Raw genomic sequence first — 11,271 nt, 5'->3', positions numbered from 1 at the left:
TATGCTTTAAAACATTCTTGACTGTGTTTTTTAAAAAAAATAATCTTGGTAGTTTTAAAAATTAGGAGCAAATTGAAACCCATACTTTGGGTACAGTTGGATGTCATATTTATTCAGAAATTAGTTACTGTGAGTTCAATTTGATGATCACCCACAAAATGCTGGATCATAGCTCATCTTTAAGGGTATTAATATTTATTTAGGTTTCCCCTTATGATTAGTTAGAAGAAGCAGCCAGGGAATGGTTGACCCCTTGTTAGTCATTCCCCCCAAACTCCTGTCCGATTTACTCTCTTGGGCGACAGAGGTCCGAAACATGCTGCAGAAATAATCCAGTTTGAAACCGCTTTAACTGCCCTGGTTCAGTGCTAGGCAATCCTGAGAATCGTATTTTGGCCACAGGGCTCTCTGAAAGAGAAGGCCAAATGTCTCACAAAACTACAGTTCCCAGAATTCCCTAACATTGAGCCGGGGCAGTTAAAGTGGTCTCAAACTGGATTATTTCTGCAGTGTGTTTTGGACCCAGGGGAAACAAAATAGGACGGTGTTAACTTCGGGGATGGAAAATTGGGACACTTCAGCCAGCGCCATTAGAAACAAGAATTGGTCCTTAGAGAGCCCAAAGTGAGAGCCAGTGTAGTCTAGTGGTTTGACTGTTGGACTGGACGTAATAGTGCCACTCTGTTCTGCTTTGGTCAAGCCTCACCTGGAATCCTGTGTCCAGTTCTGGGCACTGCAATTCAGAAAGGATGTTGATAAATTGGATTGTGTCCAGAGGAGGGCCACCAAAATGGTGATGAGTCTGGAAACCATGCCCTATGAGGAGATCTAGGGAGCTGGGGAAGTTTAGCCTGGAGAAGAGAAGGTTAAGAGGTGATATGATAGCCTTGTTTAAACATTTGAAGGGATGTCAATATTGAGGATGGAGCAAACTTGTTTTCTGCTGCTCCAGAGAATAGGACCCGGAACAATGAACCAGATTTGTAATTGCCACACAGCTTGCCTGGGGCCCCTTAACTAGTCTCTTGTCCATGGTTGTGGTATAGAACAGTGCTACTCAAAGTAGTGCTCCATGGACCGCTGCTGGCCCCAAAAGAGTTTCAAGAAAAGGGAGAAGCTATTGTAGCTAGTTGGCACAAATATGATGCATGTTGTACACCAGCATGATGTAGTGGTTTGAGTGTTGGACTATGACACTGAAACCAAGTTTCAAATCCCAGCTTGGCCATGTAAACCCACTGGGACCACACTCTCAGTCACAGAGGATGGCAATGGCAAACCACGCTCAAGAAACATGCCAAGAAAATCCCGTGGTAGGTTTGCCTTAGGGTCACCATGAGTCAGAAACAACTTCAAAGCACACAACAACAACTGGCAGCTCAGGGAGGATGGCATTCCTCCTTGTCAAATAGCACAAGAAACCTGGTTCCACCCGTAGTATAGTGAGCCTTTGTTATCCGCTGGGATTTAGTTCCCAGACCCTTTGTGGATACCAAAATCCATGGATGCTCAAGTCCCATTAAATACAATGGCAGAGTAAAATGGTGTCCTGTGTATAAAATGGTAAAATCAAGGTTTGCTTTAGGAATTTATATATTTTTTCCAATATTTTCAAGGGGTGGATGCTTGAATCGTGGATAAGAAATCTGTGGATAGGGCCATGCTGTCATAATAGTGTACTAATACAGGCAGTTTTATTAATATGATCCTTCTCATTTAATTCGATTTTTTCCCTTTGACGATTAAATGGTTTACATCTCCGTATGCCTGCCAATTCCTGTTGAGTTCAAAGGGGATTCCTGCCAGCTGCATACTTACGGTATACAATTGCATCCTAACAGTTTGATGTACAGAATTAGCAGGTGATGCTTCACCATATCATGGAAGTAGACATTATCTGGCTATTTAGTTTTACCACTAATGAGCAGAGACCCAGTTCAGAAACTGACAACCTTACAACTATAAGCAAAAAAGCTAAGTGAGTTTATATAACTATAAAAAAAAATCCCACTACACACATACTTGTGACTTAGTTAGGGCAAGAAGCAATTGTACTACTCTGAATATGCCCAATCTTGTTTAGATTTCAAAATTAACACACAGAATATTATTTTTCTCGAATGAGTCTAACAGTATAATTTAGTTTGGGCATTGCTGGTAATGACCAGATGCACTGTTTTATGTCCTGCTGGCTCACTGCATGCCTAACTCCAAACCAGGAGCGGAAGGAAAGGCTGTGTAAACTGTAATGGGTATTCCCTATCAAACACTTAAACTGCAGTCATGAAAGGGGACAGATTGTGGTCTTGTATTTTAAATCTAGGCCTCTTTCCTACTATGTTTTAAACCAGTTTGCAAATTGGTTTGGAGCAGTTTAAATGACCCTTGGTCACACTTGAACTGAATCACTGAAATGATTCAGAGAGGGGGGCCATGCACTAGATCCATTTAACCTGCATTTTTTAATACTGATTTTTTTTCCTGTGTCTTTTTGGATAAATTGATTCCACTCAAGTGTGAACCAGATGCGTATCAGAATCAATTTCAAGAATGATCTGAAGAATCGAATTCATGAATCGATTCAGTGTCTGTGAATGAGATGCGGATCAGAATTGATTTATTATGACATGATAAGGGGTCACCAGGTGGGGAAGCAGAAATTGACCTGTGTCCACCCACCCTTCAACCCTCATACAGAAGTGTGTAATTGTGATTGCGGTGACGGACAGAGAGAGAAAAAATCTCACTGAAAACACTTCAAATTGAACCAAATCATTTGCCATTATGAACTACAAGCAGGTTATTTTGAGAGACTCCCGCAGGAAATGGTTTAAATTGAATCAATTCATTCGTCAATGTCAACCAGAAGTGGGTTATTTTATTTTATTTTACAGCAAGAAAATGCTATCAGGGCATTTGTAGTGTAAACCACGCTCCACTGCTGAACCGATCCATCGACTTGGATCGCAAAGTGATTTATTTGTAAGTGGGAATGAGGCCCTAATTGTTTTATTGTTGTGTGCCTTCAAATCGTTTCCAGCTTATGGCGACCCTAAGGCAACCCAATAATGCAGTTTTCTTGGCAAGATTTGTTCAGAGGAGGTTTTCCATGGCCTTCCCCGAGGCTGGGCGAGTGTGACTTGCCTATGGTCACCTAGTGGGTTTACATGGCTGAGCAAGGACTCGAACTCTGGCCTCCAGAGTCATAGTCCAACACTCAAACTACTACACCACACTGGCACTCTTAAATCTAATTATGATATATTTTTTTCTATAGTATTTAACCTGCTCATCTATATGCATTCAGTCTAATTGCCTTTACATGGAAACTCACTGAGTGACTTTGGGTGAATTGCACACTCTCTGTCCCAGAAAACCCTATTAGGGTTGCCATAAGTTGAAAATGAGTTGAAGCAGGGATGTAGCCAGGATTTTAGGAAGGGAGTGGTCCAGACTAAGTGCCACGCACCATTTATTTTTCTAATGGAAGGGGGGTCCGGACCCCAAGAACCCCCCCCCCCTTGTCTACGTCCCTGGTTGAAGGCATACAACAAAAAATATATTATTCATATACAGTGAAGGAGTATTTAAAAAGGAGAAAACACATATTCAATCAATATCAAAGTAGTTGAAATGGAACTGAAACCAAATGTTACATAAAAGGCAGTGCTGGCTCACTGAGTACATATTTAGTAGGCTTCGAGACAGACTATTGTCTAATTGCCCATTTCCCTTGTTTCTGATGAGCAAAACCTTTTTATGTTATTAGCTTCACAATGTTTCTACAGTGGTGAAATAACTCACCCCTATTGAAAAGTTGATAATGTAGAATTATCACCATCCATTTGCTTCCTCACATTATTTTGTTTCCTGTAATAGCTGCTGAAATCCCATTTATTTATTTCGAGTGAAAAACATACTCCACCCCTTCTTTGCATCCCCATTCCACAACAAGTCCACACAAACTGCATTTTCAACATCGGTCAGCAACAAAAACATTTCTTCAGAATAATATGGAATCTGATAAAGAATAATTAAGTATTTGCTGCTTTGGAAGAGATTAACTGGGGAGAACTCTGCTATATTTCATTGAGACTCTGAGAACCTGGATGTCGCAAGACAGAAAAATGTAAGTTGTCACAATGTCAAAAAATGCTTTCTGCGAATTATGGGGCAAACCTGTGAAACAGCAGGGACATTTTTTTTTCATAATCTGGTGAATGTGATTTTAAGCCACAATAAGATTTATAAATATGCATATTGCATTATATCAGTTTAGGAGTGAGGAGCTTAGAAATCATTCCTTCAAATATGATATTTGATACAGAATCCTAAGAAAGAAGTATTATGTTATTAATATGTTTGCAACTGCCAAGAGTGATATGCACAGGCTTTGCAAGCAAGACAATAAATGTTTGTGAGCTAAAAATTGCTGATTGTTTTGGTTTCAAATTTGAATTTAGGATTTTACTAACCTGTAGATTTAATAGTTTCACAGCATTATTTTAGGAAAACACAGTCTTGTTTTCTTTGGGGGGTAATGTTGTACATTGATACTTTTCTGTTACATTGTCTTTATTGTTGTTCTTGTCTTGTTCTTTATTTTTCTATATGTTTTGTGTAGCATCCCGGTTTGAGTACAGTGCTTACTGGAAGCCATTGTTGAGCAAGCAGACTTCTCTCACAACAGGACTCCCCTGTGCCTTCTCCCTCCACAGTGCCTCCTAACCTCTTGGAGCAGATATGTAGGGCATACAAGGGGTAACAAGAGGGATGGGGATTCTGTTCCACCAATTGTGCTCATTCCACTGTTGGATTTCCCTTTCCAAATTTCACCTGAGATTATACACTTGAGGTTTAAAGCCAGATCCTTTTCATCAGTGTAGTCACCAATGAATCTCTGTGCCATCTTTTTCTAATTCACTGCACATTTTCTCATTCTTAATTTTACTCTAATTTCTTGTATGTGTTCACTGTCTAGTTATAGCATATCCACCTGCCTCACTAAGTACAGTATGTGTAGGAGCCTTTCATTGTGTTTAATTTTATATCTGTAGTTACTTTTAAAAAGAATTAATATGAAAACATGATGAATGTAGATTAAGATGGCCATAATTGCAAAACACCTCTGTGGAGACATGTATGTATATCTAAAATGAAACCTCTGGCTGGCTAAACACCGAAAGTTTAGATGGAAAGCATTTCCTGGTAATGTCTTTCATATAGCACCCATTTGGGAAATAATGTGATTCCATTAATGGCACCTCACAAGTGTCAAGAATTCTGATTAAATAACTAAAATACTGAATACCTGCAGACCTTTTCTCTCAGGATGTGGTCATGTGGCCAGCATGGCCGCACCGAGCACTATTACCTTCCCACCAAAGTGGCTCCTACCTATCTATTTGTATTTGCATGCTTTCAAACTGCTAGGTTAGCAGAAGCTGGGACCAGTTACAGTAGCTCGCCCCATCATGCAGCATTCAGACCTCAAACTGTCAACCTTTTGATCCTCCAGTCATCAAAACTGGCATCTTAACCACTAAGCCATATCATTCCACATCTTTGAAAAATACTAGGCAGTATCTTCCAGATGAACATCCTTTGTTTGAAAGCTCCCCATTCTTTTAGACTTGGTAGATGAAGGGAATGCTGTGGATATAGTATATCTTGATTTCAGTAAGCTTGTAAAATGTGGGTTAGACCATTCAGCTGTTACATGGATTTGTAACTGGTTGACCGGCCGAACCCAAAGGGTGCTCAACAATGGCTCCTTTTCATCCTGGAGGGAAGTGACCAGTGGGGTCCCACAGGGCTCTGTCCTGGGTCCAGTGCTATTCAACATCTTTATCAGTGACTTGGATGACAGAATTGGGAGCATACTTATCAAATTTGCAGATGACACCAAACTAGGAGGAATAGCTAACCCCCCAGAGGACGGGATCAAGATTCAAAATGACCTGAATAAATTAGAAAGCTGGGCCAAAGGCAATGGCTTTGATCATTTTTACTTCAGTGTTCAGTTGTAATTGTTGGAAGCCGCTTTGATTGTTTCTTACAAATAAGCGGGGTATAAATAAAAGTTTTATTTATTATTATTATTATTATTATTATTATTATTATTATTATCTTTACACTTTAGAATCTTGTCTAGTTTTTTTCATAGCTGTCCCTCCCATTACTAGTCTTCATCTTCTGATATCTTGAGTGCAGTCTCTGTTCTGATCAGTATTAGATTCCAGATATGGTAAATCTTTGACTACTTCAGTTTCCTAATTTTCTAGATTGAATTTATGTGGATCCTCTGTTTTTTGTTTTCTTTATGTTCAGCAGTAGGCCTGCCTTTGCACCTTCGTCTTCAACTTTCCTAATAATTATTCCAAATCTCTGCTAATTTCTGCTTATAGTATGGTATCATCTGCATATCTTAGATTGTTGATCTTCCTTCCTCCTATTTCTCCTGAGTCTAATCTTGCTACGTATAATATTTTCTGCATACAAGTTGAACAGATAGGTTGACAATATGCAGCTTTGCGTGACCCACTTTCCAATTGGGAACCATTGTGCTTCTCCATATTCTTTTCTAACAGTAGCCTTGTGTCCTAAGTACAGATTCCTCATCAGGCCTATCAAATGTAATTGACACTCCAATTTCTTTAGGAGCATTTCATTGCTTTTTGTGATCTATGCAGGCAAGTATTAACAGCCTGTGAAATCCAAGACTTTTATTCCACGTATATGCCCCATGATTGAATAATATGGGCCATAGCAATCTGCAGGTGGTTGAATCTATGGATTGCTGGCCTGCCGATGCAGCAGGCCCTTTCAAAAGGACATTTATGTTAAGCAAATTTCAGTGACTAACCCTTCACCCAAACAAGTATTTTCAGTTTAGTAAAATCAGCATCCTAAATCAAATCATCAGTCTAGAACAGTGGAAAATTTTGTGTTTCAGAATTTTGTGGAACCCTCCCCCAGAATGTCAGAAACAGAATCAGAAATGTTCTATATAGGAACAAGATAAAAACATAATTAAACCACCATATCTAGTCTGATCCTTAAACAGTTGAAGTAGTTTAGAATTCATACACTATTTCATATACTGCCTTTCACATACTGTATGTCCATGGTTTTGAAATAGTGCTCTGGGAAATCCAAGAGCTCCCGAATGAGAAGAACAATAATGATAGGCAAGCTTTCAGGAAAGAAAATATGTCATCCATAGTTGTATTCTCATGTCACAAATCCATTCTGAGTCAATTTTGGTCTAGAATTTCAAGCTAAAGTTATGAAGGCAGACCATTTGTTCTTATTTTAAACTATGCGATACGGCAACTTTTTGGGAATCCTGTGTTGAAAAGCAGTATATAAATACGTTAAATAATATGCGCAGCTCTGATTTCTAGTTTGTTCTTATTATGTCCTATGCAGTTGATTTTGACTTATGGTACTTCTGTGAATGAGAGACCTCCAAAAGTGCTGTTTGCCACATGTATTATGGTGTTGGTAGTCTCCCCAAAATGACTTGAATTACTGTTCTATGATTTGTAATCAGAATATTTATTGTTCTTCTCTACCATAGCAGTGCAAAAACATGCCAAATTTTTCATTTTCGGCGGCTAATAATTTCCTCCGTTTCACTCCTGAGTCCTTGGATGAAATTAGAAAAAGAATTGCTGAGAAGAAACTGAAGAGGGCCAAAGCCTTGGAGGAGGGCAAGGGTGAACAGCAAGAAGAAAACCTTCAGCCACAGCTTGATCTGAAGGTTTTAAAAAAGCTGCCTCACATTTATGGAAAACCCCCTCCCTGGCTCATCGCAGAACCACTGGAGGATGTTGATCCCTATTACAAGGATCATGAGGTTATACCTTTTTTTAAAAGACATGTTTTTGTATAAGTTATTTCCATAAGAAAAAAAATGAAGGTGCTAGAGATTCTTACTGAAGCAGCCAGAGTGTAATATACAAAAGATCCAGATCTCATGCCATATATTTCAGAACCAGATTGGAAACATTACTTAATGTCTAGCAACTTGTGCACATTCAAACTGAACTATAGGTTAGATCTTATGGCCAAGACCCAGTTGAGTACGTTCACCACCTCTAAGAAAAGGCAATTCCAGCTAATTTTATATATAGCAGTATTTGCTGTAGCGATAAATCATTGATGTTGTTCAAGATGCACAAAATCAAAATTTCTGAGGTAAGCCTCAGGCAGTGGTGGCAGACCTGATGAAGCAAACTTCAAAACTAGTTCTGCCTGTATTATATAGAGAGTGGGGGTATGGTGGGGTGCTTGATTATTATTTTTTTAAAAAAAGAAGGGATGCAGAGTAATTTGCCCTCTTTGCTTCTAACTCTGATATCATTTTTGACAGACAGTGATAATGTCACTTTTCTAGCAGCTGGATTTTGGCCCATAAAGCAATCTTAAGTGTGGTGGGGATTCTGATCTGCATCTGGTTTACACTTGTGCGGAATCAATTTATCCAAAAAGACGCAGAAAAAATCAGCATCAAAAAGGCGCAGCACATGGTCTAGCACATGTTCCCCCCTCTCCAAATTGCTTCAGCGATTCGGTTCAAGTGCGAAGCATGGTCATTTAGCTGGTTCAAACCAATTTGCAATCTGGTTTAAAAGGTAGTGGGAATGAGGCCAAAGTAGTGTCATGCAGACCTATTTCTGTGTATGTATCCCCGACTCAGTTGGCTTCCCAATTTGCTTTCCTGCAAGATCCCTACAAGCTCTTTCTTCTTACCGCTGCCATAAAGCCCGTCGGCATGGCACAGACTCACAAACTATGACTTACTGGAGAGGAAAAGAATGAGAATATTGATAATTCTTCCTCTCAGAGGTCCTTTTTTGCTTGTGAAATTAACCCCCCCACACACACACACACATGTACATAACATGGGAGTTTTAGTCACTGATCTTTTCCCATCCTGGCTGGTTTGATTCTCATGGGAGAGCAAGAGGAGTCCCTGTTTTATTTGCCTCTTTTTTGTCACTATGATGATGTTTTTACTACAGTTCTTCACAAAAAGAATGAGCTTAACTGCTCTGGATGCTGGCAACTGCAGTGCAGACTGTTTTACTGTTCCCCTCAAGTTAATATTTCTGAGGTTGCATTTGGTTTATATCTGTCAGAGTTAGTTATTATATGTAAGCACACAACATTATTTCATCTTATTAAAATATGTTATAAATAATTTAATAAGCATGCACATTTATTTCACAGACCTGCATGGCGTTATCAGCCAGGAGAAGAATCTTCCGATTTACTGCCACCAAAGCATTATTTTTATTTAGTCCTTTTCATCCACTGAGAAGACTAGCTATCAAAATTTTGATACATACATATCCTTCCATAATAGTATGCAAAGGAATCTTGTAGCACCTTTGAGAATAACCATGAAAAAAAGTTGTAGCATTAGCTTTTGTAGTTTTGGTCTACTACCTCAGATCCATGGAGTGAACTGATGCCCATGATGGGCCTTTATAATCAGATGATCAGATGTGAATAGCCATAGAAATGCAAAACTTGTTGTATCACTCTAATTCTCTCACTACTTTAACTGGAAATTGCTATTAATAATAATATATAGCTACCAGTAGTAATTCCCTAGGATTGCCACAGCCAGCGAGGAGAATGGATAAAGAGGTGTATTCCAGTAAAAAATTATGTGAAGACTTACTGGGTGGGTTTTCTTCATGTTTCAGCTACAACTGATTACTTCATATGGAAGTGAATTTTCTTCTAGTTAGAATGATTATTGACCACAGAGGTTAATAGTTTTTTGTGGGTTTTTTGGGCACAGAGGTTAACTTTGAAACATTTGGCTGAACACACATATTTGTTTTATTAAAACCCTGTGTTCAGCAGTTACCTTTGGGATGGTAGTCAGAGTTTTGTAGGTGGATTTTATGGAGAATCAATTTTTATAGCCAAAGCTTGTAATATTGTGGACCAAATGTCTCATTTAAAAGCAATTGTAACAGTGACAATAGATGGGATGAAGTACAATCCACAATATTTTCAGTGACTTTTCAAGTGAGAATTAGCTGGTAAAGATGCTCCATGAGGAAATATGCCATTTGGTTACTCAGAACTGGCTGCAATGTAGGCTCAGGAGAAGGAGCCACATATATTAATAGCTATATACAGTAAAATTCTTGATTTGTTATCAGAGCTAAGGTAAAGAAAATATGCTGCCATAGAAATTGTGCTTTACTTTGGTTTGACTGTAAAACTTTCTTCTCTATACCCATTTCTTACTTTAATTTTTGGATTACATATAAATCCTGTTCGGATGGTCAATAGCATCATACTGAATGCATGGAAGAAAGAAACTTCATTTAATTTGTAGGACTTTACACATTTTTAGGCCTTGAATTGAGTAGTGTTGAATATACTTTATGGAACAATCAGCCCCTGACTTCTGTTAAACCTTTGAGGACTCTAAATTTGTGTTAGGCATGATGTTATTCAGGAAATTGCTTTCTGTTCAGAGAATGTGAAATGAGAGTCTGTAAAACCTGCTTGCACCTGTGCTGGTTCTGACTAAAATCTGGATTTCATAACAATAATTATTCATGCCAAACAAGAAATTATTAGATTTAAAATTATGAGAATTTTAGAAATGCTTCCTTAAAAGCACAATAGGAAGAAGCAGTATTATTCATATTTCTTTAGGTTATTCATATTTTACCCCATAAAAATATGGTGAACTTATCAGTAATTCTTTCTCCTTTCAAGAAAAATGCTATTTCCATAACTCATTATTTACTTTGTTCATTACATTTATAACATGTGTTGTTCTCTGCAACTGCGTATTTATGACCTTAAACGAACCACCAAATGACTATAACATCGCTGAGTAAGTATCACTGAACACTTTAATGTACTTTCTTCAAATAGCAATAACCGTTCTAGCGGACTGAATTAGTAAGAAAGATGAGACAAACAATGGTAAAAGACAGTAAAGTGTGGCATGTGGGAGTTATGAGCTTTATGTAGCACAATGGCTTTTTTTTTTGATCTTGTGTTTGGAGATGGACAGAGATGCAGTGTTAGACAGCTGACCATATCTCCTGTCTTTAATTTTTTTTTAATGAAAAAAAGATACTCAGGGCCCAAACAGATAGGCCAAAATAAAGTTGTTTTGGGCCACTTTGGAAGTGTGCTGTTTAAATGACACATGTGTCCTAAGAGGCTGAAAGCCATGCCAAAGCCGTGTTCTAAGGACTGGAGCGCAGCTTTGGTGCAGCTTCT

The 11,271-nt window shown here is 38.5% G+C and overlaps 1 protein-coding gene across 5 annotated transcripts in view; it reads left to right on the top strand.

The window, feature by feature from the left end:
- Window positions 1–1,966: 1,966 nt before the first annotated feature.
- Window positions 1,967–11,271, top strand: part of LOC149310079 (sodium channel protein type 5 subunit alpha-like) — a 45,088-nt gene continuing 35,783 nt past the window's right edge. For 4 of the 5 annotated variants that reach the window (XM_089533646.1, XM_089533645.1, XM_089533644.1 and 1 more), the window contains exons 1-4: window positions 1,967–4,129; window positions 7,583–7,861; window positions 9,238–9,356; window positions 10,787–10,876. In XM_089533646.1, the coding sequence (XP_089389772.1) occupies window positions 7,595–7,861; window positions 9,238–9,356; window positions 10,787–10,876 (476 nt within the window). In that variant the 5' untranslated portion in view covers window positions 1,967–4,129; window positions 7,583–7,594. Of the gene's footprint in view, window positions 4,130–7,523; window positions 7,862–9,237; window positions 9,357–10,786; window positions 10,877–11,271 lie in introns of those variants that run through there. The other variant, XM_089533643.1, reaches the window with a different exon arrangement.

Source organism: Sceloporus occidentalis, unplaced genomic scaffold, assembly GCF_023333645.1.
Source record: "Sceloporus occidentalis isolate IW3139 unplaced genomic scaffold, rSceOcc1.0.p SCAF_7, whole genome shotgun sequence".
Taxonomy (NCBI): Eukaryota; Metazoa; Chordata; class Lepidosauria; order Squamata; family Phrynosomatidae; genus Sceloporus; species Sceloporus occidentalis.
This window is presented reverse-complemented; position numbering and strand designations above follow the sequence as displayed.